The following is a 20,747-nucleotide window of genomic DNA, read 5'->3' on the forward strand; positions in this document are numbered from 1 at the left end:
CTGTGACCCGATACCTCCGGTCTCACCTCCCGTCTCACCTCTCGTCTCACCTCCATACTGCACATACAAGTTGAAAGCCCTGAACTTCATGCCACGGCACGTAACCTTTAGCAGCGGATTCTAATTCGCAGCGCTGATCAGTATCAGTGTTTCTGATAATCTGCTAAGCAACAGCACTGATTATGCTGAGGCAGTGGAAAGGTGCTGTGTGTGTGTGTGTGTGTGTGTGTTAGGACATATGTAGAGTAAATGTCAGCACATAGAGGAATATACTGATCACTAGCCCTATCATTTTCTTTCTTTAAAAAAAAAGAAAAGAAGAAGATGGAGATGAAGAAGGGGGGCGGAGCCATGTGAGGATCCAGCGGTCATCTGAGTGACAGAGCGACTGACCGATCATGGCCCACCAGCCCACGACCTCAAGTAACAGTATCTCATTTTGATCGACTAATCACATTCACATGAGACCAATCAGAATCATTTCTGCTCTAAGAAGAGGTTTATCTATGGATTAAACAAGTGTGTGTGAGTGTGTGTGTGTGTGTGTAAATGTTTGGTGAGTTGCTAAGCTGGGTGTGTAATAAATCTTATCAGCCCAGAAGTGTGGAAGCCACATAACCTGTTCTAAAAATTCACTATTAATAGTTAATCATGAACACACACACACACACACACACACACACACAAACAAACACACACAGATGTGTATATACAAAGAACACAGATAAGACACACACAAACACAGATGTGTATATACAAAGAAAGACACACACACAGAAGGACACAGACAAAGAAGGACACAGCAAAGACACACACACACACACACACACAGTGTGACAGGCAGGCATGTAAACACAGACAGACACACAAAGAAGGACACACACACAAGCAGACGAAAACTCACACACACACACACACACACACAGACTCTGACCTTTCTTGGCAGAGAGAGAAAGGGAGAGCTAGAGAAAGAGAGAGATAGAGAGAGAGAGACAGAGAGAGATTGTGAGAGAGAGAGAGAGAGAGAGAGAGAGAGAGAGTGTAAGAGAGAGAGAGAAAGAGATACACACACAGACTCTGACCTTTCTTGGCAGTCTCCATCTCCTCTTCTGTCCAGCGAGAGCTTTCGTTCATCTCCAGGTTTGCTGAAACGAGACAGAGCAGTGGATTGAGGACAACGTTTAATGACACACACACACACACACTCAGCAGGAGTGAATAATGATGGAGGGTGAAGGGGTCTGACGGTTCACTCCTCTGGGTAACACTTCGCCTGTCCGACCCACTTAAACACATCAATTATTCATCCAATTATTATAAAATTCAGTGGATATGGAGCACGTGAAAGCGTGGTTTTAGTCCAAACCTGAAAGTCACCCTCACCACACACACACACACACACACACACACACACACACTTCTTGCTGCTCACACTTGCACACTAATATTCAAAGTGAGGCGTGTGCTAGAAAAAGTCATGTGCAGCAAAAGGTCAGGAACACACACACATACACACACACACACACACACACACACACACATACACACACACACACATACACCTTTCAGTGGGGAACAGCAGCTGTGTGTGTGTGTGTGTGTGTGTGTGTGTGTGGGTGAAAGAGAGTAAACAGGACACGAGGACTGGGTGATATGATGATAAAACAGATACATTGTGTTTCGGTTTCTTTTAAACGCTGCTTTCATTAACGTCCTGAGTGTTTGGATCATCTTTTATAGAATTATTTATTAAAAAAAAAAAAAAAAAAAAAAACACACACAAGATTTCCTGCCTGATGCATTTTTATAGAATTAATTTATTACTGATTTTATTACTCATTTATTACCTGCCTATTATTTCCCTATTTTTTTTATTTGGTGCCTAATTAAACATTTATTTATTTATTTATTTTTAAACTAATTTTTTGCATTCTTATTATTTTTTATTATGCTTATTTAAATATTTAACCTTTTTTTGGATTTAAGAATTTAATGATCTTTCCTATAAACTGATTATGTAACACATCTTTACTCAACCACTTATTACTCACATCTGATCTCATCTTTTCCTCCTGTACTTCACGTCCTCTTTCAAGGCTAATTTAGTCAGATGACCTGCTGATCTGTTATACACCGACCAGGCATAACATTATGACCACCCGCCTAATACTGTATTGGTCCCCCTTTTGCTGCCAAAACAGCCCTGACCCGTCCTGCACTGTGTATTCAGACACCTTTCTATCAGAACCAGCATTAACTTCTTCAGCAATTTAAGCAATAGTAGCTCGTCTGTTGGACTGGATCACACGGGTCAGCCTTCACTCACCACGTGCGTCAATGAGCCTTGACCGCCCATGACCCTGTCTCCGGTTCACCACTGTTCCTTCCTTGGACCACTTTTGTTAGACACTGACCACTGCAGACCGGGAACACCCCACAAGAGCTGCAGTTTTGGAGATGCTCTGATCCAGTGGTCTATCCGCCATCACAATTTGGCCCTTTGTCAAACTCACTCAAATCCTTACTCTTGTCCATTTTTCCTACTTCTAACATCAACTTTGAGGACAAAATGTGGACAAAAGGACTAACAGGTGCCATGATGAGGAGTGATATTCCCTTCACCAGTCACTGCTCAGAATGTTATTCCTGATCTGCTATAGTTTCAGTACAGTGAGGGAGTAGACGAGTGTGTGGATGTATGTAGTGGGAACACGTGCATGCTGAAGTCTCTGTATGACCGCTGTGTGAGTACTGACCCAGTTCCCCGCTGAGAGGAGGAGAGCTGCTTTCCTCCTGCTCGTTGGCCATGGAGCGAGTGATTCGGCCTTTCCGGTGGCCACGGCTGTTGGCCGTGCGACGTCCTTTAACGGCTACAGGGGGGTCTTTATCTTCTCCGTCCTCTCCTGAGGTGTCGTCTCTGTAGAGAGAGAGAAAAGTTGTGAGATATGAAAATTCCTGAATAGATTTGTGTTTCTCAGATGCTACACATTCCTTACAAACCAAAAGGGTAAAAAATTGTCACAATATCGCTTCAATTCTTCTCTTCTATCTATAAACCTCCAGTGACGCATAGGCTTCCCAGACCAGTGCCGACCCCCACTGTCCGAAACCACCGGGCAGACTTTCTTGCCACAAGTGTGAGAGACCACAAAGACTGAAAACGGAAAGAGGTTTCACAATGACTCAATGTAAAACACGCTGGTTCCTGCTAGCACTTGCAATACAGCAGCTATAAACAGTTCTTCCTCTTTTTTAAAATCTGTGTTTGGGGGGAAAATAATCATGTTAGCAAGAAATCAGGAACAGATCAGGGACTTTCCTCTTACATAAAAAGCGCTGACACTGGAGACTCCTTCCATAAATAAACGTCCTCTTACGGAAAACTCTGGCATGCCAATAATCGTAGGTTTTCCATTCATTAAATCTAATAAATGATTACCCGGTGTGACACGGAAGCATTTTTTCATATATTATATAATATTCTTTTTCCACCAGCAGTGACAGGAAGCGGCAGTAAAAGTGGTGCACCCTCGTTTATCTTCCACGTCCCTGCATCCATCTTGCAGAGAAAGACGCTAAATATAGGAGGTCCAGCTGGGCTGGAGGCGCTGTGCAGACCGAGAGCCGAGCTCAGAGCACGTTACGACACGGCGTGCGGGAACATCAGGGCCAGCGGTTTGCGTGGTGTGACGGTACGGAGCGCTTCTGCTGACTGTGTGCTGAAGAGGAATCTCTGGTGGACGTTAATACAGGACACGTCTGTGAACCTGACGCAGTGACCTTGTTTGATGACCGTGTGGGGCCTCGAAGCTAGATGACTGTTAGAGGAAATGTTTTCTTCTTCCATCTGGACCTTACGCTGGGTGTCCATCAGGTATGCAAGGTTCTACAGCAGGAACCTTCTGAGGAACCGAAAAGAACTACAGATAAGATCATAAATTACTGTTATGTGGATTCGAATGAAGTGAAGTTTCCTTTCCCATTAGGAAATGTATTTATTTATTTTACTTTTTAAACCCCAAGTTCTGAAGGAGTTTTATTTCAGTGTGCAGGAACTGATTCTGGCCTCGTTTGTGGTCACAGGTTTGCGCTCGTGTAGAGGAACTCCTTCTGAACGGTCTCTGTTCTACACGTGATTCTATACCTCACTCACATGTGCACGCAGGTCTGCGAAATGTCAGTTTGTCTGCGTGTGTGTGAACACATTGTGCAGGAATACACTCGAACGAGGAGCTGATTTCATCTGAAAGTCAGGCATCCCGGCACAAAATGATCATAGAAACTGAAGCCGTAACTAACGTGACCATCAACAAATCACGTTTATCTGTAAGAAACAGCAAGCACTTATTTTGGATTGACACGTGACCCTGGAGCCCTCCGAAACCCTCTGGATCCCTCTATAGGGCCTCTGTATCCGTCTTTATCCCCCTGTAAGACCTCTGTATCCCTCAGGATCTTTCCGGATCCCTCAGTAGCCCTCCATATCTCTCTGTATCCCTCTGTAGCCCCCTATATCCCTCCAGATCCCTCAGGATCCCTATGTAGTCCTCCAGATCCCACTGTATAACTCCAGATCTCTCAGGATCCCTATGTAGTCCTCCAGATCCCACTGTATAACTCCAGATCTCTCAGGATCCCTATGTAGTCCTCCAGATCCCACTGTATAACTCCAGATCGCTCAGGATCCCTCAGTTGTCCTCCAGATCCCACTGTATCCCTCCAGATCCCTCTGTATCCCTCTGTAGCCCCCTATATCCCTCCAGATCTCTCTGGATCCCTCAGGATCCCTATGTAGTCCTCCAGATCCCACTGTATCCCTCCAGATCTCTCTGGATCCCTCAGGATCCCTACGTAGTCCTCCAGATCCCACTATATCCCTCCAGATCCCTCTGTAGGCCCCTATATCCCTCCAGATCTCTCCAGATCCCTCAGGATCCCTGTGTAGTCCTCCAGATCCCTCTGTATCTCTGTATCACTCAAGAGCGTCCTCTGTAGCCATCTGGTTCCCAGAATATCCCTCTGTAGTCCCCTCTGTATCCCTCTGTGGCCCTCCAGATCCATCTGTATTCCTTTGTAGCCCTCCAGATCCCCCTGTATTCCTCTGTAGCCCCCTCTGTATCCCTTCAGATCCCTGCGTAACCCTCTGTATCCCTCTGCATCCTTTTGTAACTTTCTATAGTCCCCACCGGATCTCCCTGTATCTCTCTGGATCCCTCTGCAGCCCTCAGGATCCCTCTGTAGCTCTCCAGATCCCTCTGTATCCCTCTGTAGCCCCCTCTGTATTCCTCTGCAGCCCTCAGGATCCCTCTGCAGCCCACAGGATCCCTCTGTATCCTTCTGTAGTCCCCTCTTTAGCCCCCTCTTTATCCCTCTGTAGCCCTCCAGATCCCTCATGATCCCTCTGGATCCCAGCATTCACGTCTAATCGCACCTGAATGTCCGTGAGTGTGAACATGATCCGAATCGTCTCCTGGAAATTCACGCTCCTGAACCCCCTTCGACGGAATTCCTTACACATTACGCATATAAATAATCTACTGACACAGTAACTCACTTCATGCCATCCTCCTTGTCGTCTCCGTCGTTCTTGTCGTCGTCCCGCTCTCCCTCTTTCTCCGCCTCCTTGTCCTCCTTCTCCTCCTGGTTGCTGCGGTTCACCTGTTGCTGCTGTTGCTGTTGCTGCTGCTGCTGCTGCTGTTGTTGCTGCTGTTGTTGCTGCTGCTGTTGCTGCTGCTGCTGCTGCTGCTGCTGGTTATTCTGCATGTGAGAACACAGTGACTTTAAACACACCCTTGACACCCTTTATTCTGCTTCTCTTTCTCTTCTTTCTTTAAGAGCGTTAACGAGGATGAACCTACACACCCTTAAATTTGCTTCGTGATGCAATTTAACCACCTACTTCCTCTGTGCCAGAGTTCAGACAAGACAAAGATGCATCAGCTTTCTAGAGCATACCATCAGAACGGCACGCTTCCTCTCTCCTCAGTATATTCTCTCTCTCTTTCGGTTACACACACACACACACACACACACACACACACACACACACACACATGTTTTTGACCTTTTGTACTGAGAAAAGAGCGACAGGGTTGAGTTAAAAAAAAAAAAAAAAAAAACCTAAAAAGAGAGAAGCTCGGTCTGCATAAGCCCCGATCTCACTTCTTTAATTCGGGCTTTTCTCCTTCCTGAATTTGGAAAATGGCGTCAGCTACAAGAGGAGGCAGACAAGAAAAAAAGAAAAGAAAGAAAGAAAAAGCGATAAAGGAGAGAGGAGAGAAAAAGAAAAGAGAGCAGAAAGGATGCAAGGATCGATGGAAAAATGTGCCCTAATTCTTTCTGCCTCTGAGGTTTTCGGCTTGACAGAAGAACGCTAAGGAGTACCTCGAATAACACTGTAACACACACACACACACACACTTCCCGTTATAGATCTACACACACACACACACACACTCAAAGTTTCTCATGCACAGTTACAGAAGCGCTCATCCGTACAGACGCAATCGACTGTATAAAAACAGCCACGTTCTTGTGCCGTGCTTTCGATCCACGTTTGTGTGTGTGTGTGTGTGTGTGTGTGTGTGTGTGTGTGTAGAGAGATTTTCTAGCAGCAGTTTCATTACACTGAGGTGATATTTAATGACCCGCGCAAACCGCAAAGCAACAGCTTCGGCTATTAAAGCCACTTGCTCACTTGTTACAGTCCGAACTTTTGGCGCGCATTTCGACGTTGCACGAAATGGGACCTGCGCAAACACGCATTCACACGCACACACACACACACTCGCGCGCACATACACACACACATACTCGCGCGCACATACACACACACATACTCGCATGCACACGCGCACACACGCACATACTTGCATGCACACGCGCACACACTCGCGCGCGCACACACGAACACACTCGCATGCACGCGCACACACACACACACACACACACTCGCATGCACGCGCACACACACACACTCGCATGCACGCGCGCACACACTCGCATGCACGCGCACACACACCCGCGCGCGCACACAAGCACACACACACCCGCGCGCGCACACAAGCGCACACACACCCGCGCGCGCACACAAGCACACACACACCCGCGCGCGCACACAAGCACACACACACCCGCGCGCGCACACAAGCACACACACACCCGCGCGCGCACACAAGCACACACACACCCGCGCGCGCACACAAGCACACACACCCGCGCGCGCGCACACAAGCACACACACACCCGCGCGCGCGCACACACACACCACACACACACCCGCACGCACACACACCACACACACACCCGCGCGCGCGCGCACACACCACACACACACCCGCGCGCGCGCGCACACACCACACACACACCCGCGCGCGCGCGCACACACCACACACCCGCGCGCGCGCACACACACCACACACCCGCGCGCGCGCACACACACCACACACCCGCGCGCACACACACACTCACACCCACACTCACACACACAATCACACCCGCGCGCGCACACACACACACACCACACACCCGCGCGCGCGCACACACACACCACACACCCGCGCGCGCGCACACACACCACACACCCGCGCGCGCGCACAAGCACACACACACCCGCACACAAGCACACACACACCCGCACACAAGCACACACACACCCGCACACAAGCACACACACACCCGCGCGCGCACACAAGCACACACACACCCGCGTGCGCACACACACACACCCGCGCGCACACACACCCACACTCACACACACACTCACACACACACTCACACCCGCGCGCGCACACACACACACCACACACCCGCGCGCGCACACACACACACCACACACCCGCGCGCGCACACACACACACCACACACCCGCGCGCGCACACACACACACCACACACCCGCGCGCGCACACAAGCACACACACCCGCGCGCGCGCACACAAGCACACACACACCCGCGCGCGCGCACACAAGCACACACACACCCGCGCGCGCGCACACATGCACCCACACCCCTGGGTGGTGTGGGCGCGCGCGCGCGGGGGGGTGTGTGGTGTGTGTGTGCGCGCGGGGGGGTGTGTGTGTGGTGTGTGTGTGCGCGCGCGCGGGTGTGTGGGTGGGTGCTTGCGCGCGCGCGCACCCACACACCACACACACACCCGCGCGCGCGCACACACACACCACACACACACCCGCACGCACACACACCACACACACACCCGCGCGCACACACACCCGCGCGCGCGCACACACCACACACACACCCGCGCGCGCGCGCACACACCACACACACACCCGCGCGCGCGCGCAAACACCACACACCCGCGCGCACACACACACTCACACCCACACTCACACACACAATCACACCCGCGCGCGCACACACACACACACCACACACCCGCGCGCGCGCACACATGCGCGCACGCACGCACGCACACCCACGCGCACGCACACCCGCGCGCACGCACGCACACCCGCGCGCACGCACGCACACCCGCGCGCACGCACGCACACCCGCGCGCACGCACGCACACCCGCGCGCACACACGCACACCCGCGCGCACACACGCACACAGAGAGCGAGGTTCAGAGTTACTGGGTTGACGAGATTTAACCATCGAGAGACTCTGCGCTTCTCCAGACACTCGATAAATGAATGTACGTCTAAACCAAATCCATGCAGGTGATGTTCTCACACACACACACACACACACACACACACACACACGCTCGTCTCCACGTCTCCTCGTTAGCAGGTCATGTGACCTGTTGTCAAAGAGCAAGCATTTAAAAAAAAAACAAAAAAAAAAAAAACAAACCCACACTAGATTTACAAAAAGATTAGCGTAAAGTGTAAGACAATAAGGAGAGTGGGGTGGGGGTGGGGCTGGGGGCGGGACTGAAAACGTTCTCATGAAAGCTCGCTGTTGATTTTTCTGAGATACAAACTGAGAAAAAAAAACAACGTTAGAGATAATCGATTGAGCACAGAGGGAACAGACGAGTAGCTCTGTACATAAAGAGGGGAAGAGCAACACAGGTCAATAAGTAGAGAGAGATACAGAGAGTAATAAAGAGACACAGACAGAGAGATGAACAGAGAGAGACAGATAGACAGACCGAGATACAGACAGAAAGAGACACAGACAGACAGAGACAGTCAGAGGTACAGACAGAGATACAGTCAGAGACACAGACCAAGACAAACAGACAGACAGACACAGACAGGCAGACAGAGACACAAACTAACAGACAGACGGAGAGACAGACAAACAGAAAAATACACACAGAGACAGACAGACAGACAGAGCTACACACAGACAAAGACACAGAACGAGTCAAACAGACAGAGAGACAGACAGACAGAGAGACAGACAGCAGGAAATGCAGCCAGGGTGAGACAGGTTAACTCAGGTGCTGTACCTGGCTGCGGCCCCTGCGGCGGTTGTTCCTGCGGACAATGTTCTTGTAGTTCTCGTTCTTCTTGGTCAGATAGTAGAAGAGGACGCACTCCGCTACAGTCTGAAAACACACACACACACACACGAAAAAGGTTAAGACTCATGAATTAACACCTGTGTCACAGAAACTGTGGTGTGAAGTCACTACACAAACCCCACTGCAAACACACACGCACACACACACACAATAAAAACACACAGCATGCAGTAAGTGTGTGTTTATCAGTCTCTATCACTCGAGCAGACTCAGCAATAATCAGAGCAGATTTTCTGCAGATTGGAGGTGAGGCGTGACGTGACGTGTGACATCACTACACGTGATCAGCTGAGGAGAGTCATTTCACACAGCACGTGTCCTCACTGCAGGACGATCACAGAGCAGAGAGAAATAAAGAATAAATAAAAAGGCAGGTGTACCTTTCGCTCCAGAAAGGAGGCTATCAGGCCAAAGTTCTTAGGGTGCTGGATAAATCTAGAGAGAGAGAGAGAGAGAGAGAGAGAGAGAGAGAGAGAGAGAGAGACAGAGACGGGGGGGGGGGGATTTTTGTTCAGTACAATACATAAGGCTGAAGATGACCTCTGTGTCAACACACTCACGCTAACACACACTAATGCTAACACTCTCTCTCACACACACATATAGACCCTAGTCTCTCACACTCTCTTATACACACTTTCTCTCTCTTACACACACACTCTCTCTCTTACACACACTAACACACACACATGACTGGAAGCTGTGTGTGTGTGTGTGTGTGGGTGCGTGTGTAAAGCGAGGGAAATAGTTCTAGGTTCTTCAGAAATCAGATTACTGAATGACTCAGATTTTTTTTTCCCATAGTCAGATATAACGGAATTGTATTTTTCTGTTATCAGATTATTCTCTGAAGGTAAGCTTGCATGCACACACACACACACACACACACACACAGGAACATGTACGCACTTCTCTCGGAAGGTGTCCTTCTCCTGGTCGCTCCACATGTTCATCACTTGTCTGTCTTTGTAGATCTTCATGGGGTCGTCCACCAGACCATTCATGTTAATGAACTTTATCCTCTGCTGCTCCGCGTCAAACAGCATCGGCGGGATCACGGCCAACTGACGCATCTGTTTCTCCGAGTTCTAAACACACACAGAGAGAGAGAGAGAGAGAGAGAGAGAGAGAGAGAGAGAGAGACAGAGAGACAGAGAGTGAGCAAGACAAGCGAAAAACGTTCCGTTGGCAAGATCAAGAAGTACGAGTCAAAGTGAGAATTTGGAAAAGACTGAAATGTCACACACCCTCTCTCTCCCTCTCTCTGTGTGTGTGTGTGTGTGTGTGTGTGTGTGTGTGTGTGTGTGTGTGTGTGTGTGTATAGGAAGTGCGCTAGCCACAAAACCTCCCAAGTTGTGAAATCAACTAGTGGTGTGAAAAAAAAAAAAACGTGTTCAATGTCTAGACCAGACATCAAACCCCACACACGCAATACACACACTTACACACTTAATAACAACCTATTCATATCATTTTAATCTGTTATTAACTCTTTATTAAACACTTTCTTTTATCCCCTGATACTGAACATTTTAGTTTCGGGAACGTGCCGGGTCACATTACATTTTTATTTTCCTTCCAAAAAATATTAAATATTAATCGCACATCAAATAATACAGGAGGAAATACACAGATTCATAAATATTATATATATAAAATTAAACCATTTTAATTTTAAATGAATCAAATCAAGTTGCTTTATATGTAAACATTTAAAAAAAGAAATAAATAAATGATAAATAAATAAATATTTCTCAAATCAAATCTCAAACTGTTAAAGTACTGGATTAAATTCATTCTTTTATTCACGCTCTGATATCCGATTCTCCTGTATGTAATTAAAAATACTCCTGTACGTATGGAGAATATAAAAACACAAGACGTAATTTAATGCAACCTTTAAATAAAACGTTAAACTAAAAAAAAAAAAAATTCAAAACATTTCAACTAATTATTTTGGTTTTTTTATATTATTTTTATTATATATTTATTATATATTGCACAAACTAGACACAAATTAATAATAACATAAAATATTAAAAAAGTAAAAATATATATAAATAAATAAATAAATAAAAATAAATGAATGAATAAATATTTTATTATTTATATATATTTTTTTTTTTTTATTGGGAAAACAAACAAACAAAAAAAAAAAAAACACAAGACACATTTTTTAAAATAAAATGCGAAACTTGACCAGATTACCAAAGAAAGATTACCAAAAAATCAGAACACATTTTTCGAATAATTATTGTAGTTTTTTCAGCAAAAGTACTTGCTTTTGAGTGAATATATTATGTAAATGATGTTCATACATTGTATGTGTGTGTGTGTGTGTGTGTGTGTGTGTGTGTGTGTGTGTGTGTATCACCTCTTGTTCTGAAATGCCGTCTATGATCTCAGACACCTCGTGTTCACTGCGTGCTGCAGAAGCCAGACCTCCACGCTGACCCACCCTACTGCAGGACACAAACACACACACACACACACGTTATTTCCTCCTGCATACACACACAGTCACACGTGTCCACAACTGAACAAGCTGCACTACCCACAATCCCCGGCACTCTTACTTCTGCATGCGCTCCTGCAGCTCCCTCTGTTTGCGTATCTCAGGAAACTGTTTCTCGTAGTACTCGCGCACTTTGCTCTCTTTGGCTCGGCGCCGGGGGTTGTTCTCGATGCGCTCCACCTTCTTCTCCCAAGCCTCCATCAGCTGGTCATAGCGCTGACAGAACTTCTGCTCCTACACACACACACACACACACACACACACACTTCAATTCCACACAAGCACCTGCGTTGAGTTGACAAACAGAATCGGTGTAGAATCCCTGATGAACTTACCCACTGCTTGCGAGCGTGGTTTCTCCTCTTGAAGTAGAGAATCAGCTTCTTCCTCATCACCTGATTTCTACACAGAGAGAAGCCGAGGATCAGGGTTTTTTTCTTTTAAATGGGAGCACACACACACACACACACACACACACACACACACACAAAAGGAGCGCTACCATAACTATTTTGTTGCTATGGCAACCTTGCATCCGTGGCATTTGTTCTTGACGTGCAGCACGTTAACACAACAGGCTTTCTCAGTACACACACGATTAATCACACACACGGCCAGGTTGTTATTGAGAAGACCTTCTCGCGTTATGAAACCTACAGCTTTACCTCTACCTTAGACAAAGCTTTATTTCCAAAAGTGCTACAGAAAACTCAACCACGTCAATGTGAAATGTCCGCCGTGAATTATCACAGGAACTAGAAACCGTACGATACTACAGAAACGTATCAGAGCCAGTGCAAAACCTTCTGACCGATGAGATGTGGCAGAACATCCAGCATCACATCATCGATAGAGGAGAGATTCAGAGCTTCATCAATCCCCTCATCAAATCTGAACGTTCTGAAAGCACAGATTAAACCCTAATAAAACAAAACAATGGTCAAAACCTCTTCAGCAACTTTCCCAGGTAATGAGATTAGTGGTGAAGGTGTTGGATGACTGGTCAGAAGGTCATGGGTCCGAATCCCAGGTTCACCAAGCTGCCACTGCTGGGCCCCTGAGCAAGGCCCTTAACCCTCAGTTGTATAAAATGAGATACATGGTAAGTTGCTGTGGATAAGTAGGGCGTCTACCCAGTGCCAGAAATGTAAATGAATTATCTCTGCATGTACACTAAATGACCAAAAGTAAGCGGACAGCCGACCTATTTGTACCTACATCCTGTTCCAAAGGCATGGAATTAATATGGAGGTTTTGTTTATAATGTGCCCCAGTCTGGAATGTAGCGTTGGGGATTAGTGTTTGTTCAGCTACAAGAGCATTAGTGAGATCAGACACTGATATCACATTTTGAGAAGGTTCCAGTTCATCTCAAAGGTTTTAAGTAGGGTTGAGTCAGAGTCAGAGCTATGTGTGGGACAATTCATGTTTCTTCCACTGTCTTCATGGAGCTCTGTGCACAGCTGCACTGTCGTGCTGGAACAGGTTCGAGTCTTTTACTTTTACCTTGCAGTCTGAAGAAGGCTCACACGGTGAGGGTCACGGCCAGGCGTCCACATACTTTTGGACATCTATTAAATATTATACGGCGCAGGTTTATTAAAAGTCTCAAGCTATAATACCTTTAAGATTTAGTTTGTGGTCTCAAAACAAAAATTTAAAAAGGTATAGTGTTACAGAGTCAGAGTCTTTTAATTACGCTAATTACAATCAATGTGAATAATAGAACCTTAGACAACTCTAAAAGACGTAAACAGCAACAGCAGCAACAAATCCTACTAAATGCACCAGGATTTTAATTCCTCTGGAGGTTTGTTTGTGTGTTGCAGCTGATTTTATTTCAAATCAGGTCAGATAAATACTCAGCTTTGACTCTCGACAGACATCAGCACCTAACCCTGGAGTGTGGGTGAATCAGCCATTAGCAGTTAGTGACCCAGTTTGGCAGCTCAGCTACTCGACTGAAAACTGTGCCAATTCCGCCTGAGCCGAAGAGACGAGAGATGTCACGGCGCATCGGCACTGACGTGACATTCTGTTCTGCCGCAGATGTCGGTGAGATTAGCTGTGGTGTGAAAGCCACAGCAGTTACCCTGTACCATGACTGTTCACCCAGAGATGGTACTCGAAGCTGAGGAGTGATGAAGTCAATCAGCAACATTTCAAAAAAATTGATCAACAGCAAAATTGATCACTTGAAACCTTATTTCACACAAAGCCTAGACAAGGTGCGTGTCTGGAATGGCGTACTGTGACGATACCTACTGCATTCGATTCAGCACCTGCTGCATTCGATTCAATACCTACTGCATTCAATTCAAAATGTACTACATTCGATTCAGTACCAATTGCATTCGATTCAATGCCTGCTGCATTCGATTCAATACCTACTGCATTCGATTCAGTACCTACTGCATTCGATTCAAAATGTACTACATTCGATTCAGTACCTACTGCATTCGATTCAATACCTACTGCATTCGATTCAGTACCTGCTGCATTCGATTCAGTACCTGCTGCATTCGATTCAGTACCTGCTGCATTCGATTCAGTACCAGTTGCATTCGATTCAAAACCTACTGCATTCGATTCAGTACCAGTTGCATTCGATTCAAAACCTACTGCATTCGATTCAGTACCAGTTGCATTTGATTCAAAAACTACTACATTCGATTCTGTACCAGAGTACCAATTGCATTTGATTCAATACCTACTGAACTCGATTCGTTACCTACTGCATTCGATTCAATACCAATTGCATTCGATTTAGTACCAATTGCATTCAATTCAAACCTACTAAAATCGATTCGGTACCTACTGCAATTGATTCAATACCTACTGCATTTGATTCAGTACTAAATATATTCGATTCAGTACCAACGGCATTCGATTGAGTACCGACTGTAATCAATTCAGTTCTTACTGCTCGGCTGTTGCTACAGTACACGTGTGTAGTACGAATACAACGGTCACGTTGGCATGGTAACGATATTCCGACGCAGCAGCTATTATGTCCGAGGTTTCAGCCGAAACCCATTTGACGGGAATCTGCCTCAGACCACATCCAGCCGTCTTGGACTTAATCATTTCTGCAGGAGTTTTCCGTGATCGATATTTCAGACAGTGGAAAGTGGATGGTTTTGGCAAGGCAAGAGCTATATTCTTGGTGGAGACCTCAGATTCTGACATTAGCAGTAGCAGTGGGTGGTCTGGACAACTATTTAATCAGTCGTATATTTTTAAAAACAAAATCAGGATATCGGCGCTATCTGCCCTCTTCCGCATACATGAGCTCACAGATGCCTCCGACTGGCTAGCGTAAGGAAAAGTGAGAGACAGCATGCTATGTTTTCCCCTTCTGGTCATCAGGAGATGCGCTTCAAAATGCGCTCCTGTGGTCTCCTTTAAATGAATTTGATTAAAGGCAAAATGACAAATTACCTTACAAACAATTACAAATTAAATAAAGAAGGACCGCTATTTCTTGTGTGCATCTTTCACTGACGTCCACTCAGTCAGGTCTGATTCTACGCCGCCTTTCTGACCAGTACTGGACCGGATCCTATGTTTTGTTTTGTTTTTTAACTCCCTCCACAGGAAATACTTTAATCAATTATTATACACGCCTAATAAACACTCAGCAGAGTGCAGTGGAGATGAAGCAGAGGGAAGAAGAGCAGCGTTTCCCACAAGCAAACAGTGCTCGGGTTAATAAAAGACACAGGGAACAAAGCGTGCGATTGTGTCTGATCAAAGCACTGAACTGCTGAGGTACTCTCTTTCTTGGTTTCACACACACACACACACAGAGCCTAAATCACTGTGAGAAAATAACAACTGGAGCTGTAACAGATGATAAATGATTTCAGACACAAATATAAATACAAATAAATCCCCAGGATATTTAAAGTGCCCAGTGTGAGGAAATACATACAGTGTATAAGGCTCTGGGTTTCTCTCAAAACAGATGCCCTGGCCGTGGCTATTCTACTCTAATATTGATCAGTTGGAAATCACCAAAACCCCCTTCTCCTTCTAAATGGATTAGAGATATCTTTTTTTTTTGTTGTTGTTAAATTAAATAAGATTAGACTTTCATTAAGTGGTTCTTCCTAATGCATTTGGGAAAATATGGGGCTCTTTTATCCAAATTTTATCTCCCTACTTGGACTAACATGGACTCTCTTGGCTTGGCTGAGAGCCAATATCGTGTTTGGTGTTGGTCTGGTCAGTTATCTATCTATTTCGGACACACTTGAATGTGAGTGGACAGGGATTTATTTTTATTGTGTCTTATACAAAATGTATCTATAACTAATTATTATTATTTCTTACTTATGTTGTGTTTTGTAAAAGTCAATTGAAAATTGACTTTTACAAAACAAAATTAAATAAATAAATAAATAAATAAATAAATAAATAAATAAATAAATAAAATAAAATAAAATAAAAGTAAAGTACATTTTTAAAAATAATAAAGCTGGATGGATGGATGGATGGATGGATGGATGGATAAGTACATTTTTAAAAATAATAAAGCTGGATGGATGGATGGATGGATAGATAAATAAATAAATAAATAAATAAATTTTTTAAAAAAGCTCTGGGTTGCTGGTCAGAAGGTCAGGGGTTCAAGCTCCACCAAGCACCACCAAGCTTGACCGCAGCTTCTGAACTTTCTCTATATGTGACAAATACATGCATTTTTCTTGGAAAAACAAAATCGACGATCAGTGGAACGATTAGTCAGAGCCTGAGCGGGCATCGTCTCTCGGATCAGGAATGAGGAACAGTTGTGGATGAGGAAGAGTTGTACTGACATTACAAAGTCATGACCATTTAGCCAATGACCAGAGGAAACGATGAGCACACCGCCAGTGAAATGTAGTCTGATCTAGGTGCTGCTTTGAGAAACTTTAGAACTGAAACCTGGCAGAATCTGACAGTTCAAAGCCTCTTTTTTTAGTTTCGTTAGTTTGTCGTTAGTTTCGTTTAAATATATATTTCTTAGTATGAGTTACAACGATCCGTCTCCGAATGACTAATCACGATGTGTGCCGTTACTGTATGACATGTAAACATCAGACATCGAAGCTCTCTAACGGGGAGGAGTTTGCTGACACGGCATTGACCCAAAACAATATGGAGCAACAGCCCTCCTACACTCAAACAGCACGCTGCAATCACTCTGAAACTTCAGCCACAACCAGAAACGCTTCCGCAACGCTGTCGATAAAAAGAGCTGCTGGGTGAAGAAGTGACTACACCGCCCCCATCCACCCCCCAAAAACCGCTTCAACACTCACTGCTCTCTTCCTGGCCTCGGGTGCGAGGACCATCTGAGCTGCGGTGTTACCTACCTGTTACACCATGAAAAGAGAAAAGAACGCAGGTATACTCACATTTTAATGTTCTCGTGGTACTGCTTTGTATCGGATGGCTGGTTATACAGCGGCTGTGACAGAGAGAGAGAGAGAGAGAGAGAGAGAGAGAGATGAAAGAGGTAGTGTTCGGTTTCAGAGATGCAACACCAGTCTCAATTTCTGTTCATATTTCAAACCGAGATAAATCTGTGAGCATCAAACAAAGGAAATGACTGGAGGCTTTGACAACACACACACACACACACACACACACAGTGCGAGTTCAGTGGAAACTCTACACCTGTGTTAAATTCGACAGAACAGTGGCGTTTAATGATTTCACTATAAATCGAGACTCGTGTGTTAAATCTCAAGATGCTGGTTGAAAAAGGGAACAGGGGGATTTAACAAGGAACCCACCCCTACCCCTACAACCCCTCCACCCCAACCCCCACGCCGGTATCCTCAATTAACCTTCGGATAAGGAAGCCAGCTAGGAAACAGCGTGGCCTTCTGATAATAAATCCTGTTGAGGGAGTGCTGATGGATGAACGGAGTCGGGATCATCGGTGAGCCGGTACACCAGTAAAAGCGCTGGGAACGGTGAGAGGTTACAGCATCAAATGTTCTTTCTGATACAGCTGTAGTTGTGTGTGTGTGTGTGTGTTTTAGTTGAGAGCTGCAGAAACAGGGTTATAAAGCCCATACACCACTCCAGTACAATGCAGGAAGAAACATGAGAAAGAAAAGAAATACAATAAGAGAGAGCGAGAGAGCGAGAGAGAGAGAGAGAGAGAGAGAGAGAGAGAGAGAGAGAGAGTGTGTGGAAAAAGGCAGAAAGACACTGAAGGAAAAGAGTTTGAAGGATACTGTCAGAGAAAGAGATGATGATGATGAAGGAGAAACAGATAAACTTTTCTGAAAAGTGTGAAATCTGCAGACTCACCAGTTCCACTCGGGGTCCCAGTCCCTCTAGGATACGATGAGCCTCCTCTGCTTTTTTCTGTACAGGAAACACACACACACACACATCAGTGGTCGATGGTCACCATGGCAACATGAACCTCTTGTTCACCCTGGCACTCGCTCGTTAACAATGCGAGATCCTCAAAAAATAAAAATAAAAAAATAATAATAATAATAAACAATTAATCCCGGGGTTAATCCCTTTGGTGATTTTTGGCTCCCTGGATTAATTATGTCTAAGTAATTAGCTGTGATATTTATTGTGCTTGACATTTTGCTCGAATCTGATTGGTCAGAAGGCGGTGCTTCCATTTCTAGGAGCAGCTCGGACGACAGTCACGGCTGCAGGGTTTACAATAAAGTGCTCACTGGAATACGTCATGAAGAAGATGAAGATCTGAGGGCAAGAAGCCTTTATTATGGCCACACATACATTACAGCACAGTGGAATTATTTTTTTCCCATATCCCAGCTGAGGAAGTTGGGGTCAGAGTGCAGGGGCAGCTATGATGCAGCGCCCCCTGGAGCAGGGAGGGTTAAGGGTCTTGCTCGATTGCCCAACAGTGGAGCTTGGTGGTGCTGGGGCTTGAACCCTGACCTTCCCATCAACAACCCAGAGCTTTATCATTATCGTTTCCATAGTAACAACATATAGAAATAATAATGGGGCAGTAGTGGTTCAAGTGGTTAAAGGCTCTGGGTTGTTGATGGGAAGGTCAGGGTTCAAGCCCCAGCACCACCAAGCGCCACTGTTAAGTATGTTGTTACTATGGAAACAGTAAGGGGACATGATAATGGGACTCGGGTTAAAAGACTGTGCAATCCTTAAGGAGAAGTTTATCCAACATTTAATGGAAGGAGTCTCCAGCGTCAGCAGTTTGGAATAAACCAAAACTTTATTTTTCCATCTTATTAAGTGGAAAAAATTAAATCTGGGTTACCTCACATTAAAGAATGTATGTGTAATTATTACCAAAATAACAATACACTATACTGCCAAAAGTTTTGGAACATCTGCCTTTACATGCACGTGAATGTAATATGGAGTTGTCCCGCCCTTTACAGCTATAACAGCTTCAACTCTTCTGGTCAGGCTTTCCACAAGGTTTAGGAGTGTGTTTATGGGAATTCTTATGGGAATTTATGGGAATGGAAAACCATTCCACTAGAAGCACATTTGTGATGTCAGGTACTGATGTTGGACGAGAAGGTCTGGCTCGCAGTCTCCACTCTAATTCGTCCCAAAGGTGTTCTATGGGGTTGAGGTCAGGACTCTGTGAAGTTCCTCCACACCAAACTCACTCATCCATGTCTTTATGGACCTTGCTTTGGTCACTGGTGTGCAGTCATGTTGGAACAGGAAGTGGTCATCCCCAAACTGTTCCCACAAAGCATGATATTGTCCAAAATGTCTTGGTATGAAGGGGCTGAGACCAACCCATGAAAAACAACACCTGAGTTCAATGAATTGGAGGGGCAACATAGTGTATATAATAAATAAACCCAAAATGAATATCAACATCCAGAAAAGTCTGTGGTCACGTAGTTTATTGTGAATATCGTCTCGTGGATCCTCCACAACCTTAACTATAAAAATTACAAGGTGTCATTCTTTCAGAAAGAAAACCTTCACACTGGGATAAGAATACGACTCTCCGGGACGCGTTGCCACGGTAACAGTAAGTCCAGTGCAGATTGTTTTGACCCCCGGTGTATAAAGCGGTGTTGTTCAGTCTAATTATGTTTATCTGCTCAGGATTTAGAAGATTAACACTGGCTTCTTGTGTGCGAGGTAAAATTGTGTGTGTGTGTGTGTCTACCGATAAAGCTACACCATTGCTCTGCAGGTGGAGAGCGACACTAGGGGGCGCACTAACATTAAACATGAGGAACACCGGTACCTTGTCCTGTCATAACACTCGCGCTCTGAGTAAAAACAGGTGTTAATAGTTGCTCGGAGCTGGAGCGTGGTTACGCGTTGCGGTGTGTGTGTGTGTGAATGATTCAGCACATCTGGCAGCGTTGTGTCTGACTCATTGGAGGGGGAGCTTTCAGGGGGACTCGAGGGGAGTGCACCGGGTTCAGCCGTAATCGCATTATTCTACATTAGACGTTTTATGAGGAATGTGTGTGTGGTTGAATTTACAGCGACACACACACACACTTTATATTTCCATAAACTAGATAGATAGATAGATAGATAGATCGATCAGGGGTTCAAGCTCCAATAACCGTGGACCCTACACAGAAGGCATGTGATCTGCAGTTGTGAAGCTATCAGAGGCGGAGTTATAGAATATTTCTGTTGATCTGACCAATCAGAATGCAGATAAATGATTGGATCTACTCCAGTATCTCTCAGATCATCAATCCATCATCATGTTTTGCTTTTTTTTCCCTTCTCAG

The 20,747-nt window shown here is 45.4% G+C and overlaps 1 protein-coding gene across 1 annotated transcript in view; it reads right to left on the reverse strand.

Moving 5' to 3' along the window:
• Positions 1-20,747, reverse strand: part of ncor2 (nuclear receptor corepressor 2) — an 80,388-nt gene that overhangs the window by 25,555 nt on the left and 34,086 nt on the right. The window contains exons 7-17 of the mRNA XM_058388950.1: positions 18,322-18,378; positions 17,415-17,467; positions 12,348-12,414; positions 12,074-12,246; positions 11,872-11,959; positions 10,407-10,585; positions 9,878-9,932; positions 9,423-9,521; positions 5,555-5,757; positions 2,757-2,917; positions 1,083-1,145 (exon numbers count right to left, since the gene is read on the reverse strand). Of these exons, the coding sequence (XP_058244933.1) occupies positions 1,083-1,145; positions 2,757-2,917; positions 5,555-5,757; positions 9,423-9,521; positions 9,878-9,932; positions 10,407-10,585; positions 11,872-11,959; positions 12,074-12,246; positions 12,348-12,414; positions 17,415-17,467; positions 18,322-18,378 (1,198 nt within the window). The remainder of the gene's footprint in view (positions 1-1,082; positions 1,146-2,756; positions 2,918-5,554; positions 5,758-9,422; positions 9,522-9,877; positions 9,933-10,406; positions 10,586-11,871; positions 11,960-12,073; positions 12,247-12,347; positions 12,415-17,414; positions 17,468-18,321; positions 18,379-20,747) is intronic.

This window comes from Hemibagrus wyckioides, linkage group LG05, assembly GCF_019097595.1.
Source record: "Hemibagrus wyckioides isolate EC202008001 linkage group LG05, SWU_Hwy_1.0, whole genome shotgun sequence".
In the NCBI taxonomy this organism is placed as follows: domain Eukaryota; kingdom Metazoa; phylum Chordata; class Actinopteri; order Siluriformes; family Bagridae; genus Hemibagrus; species Hemibagrus wyckioides.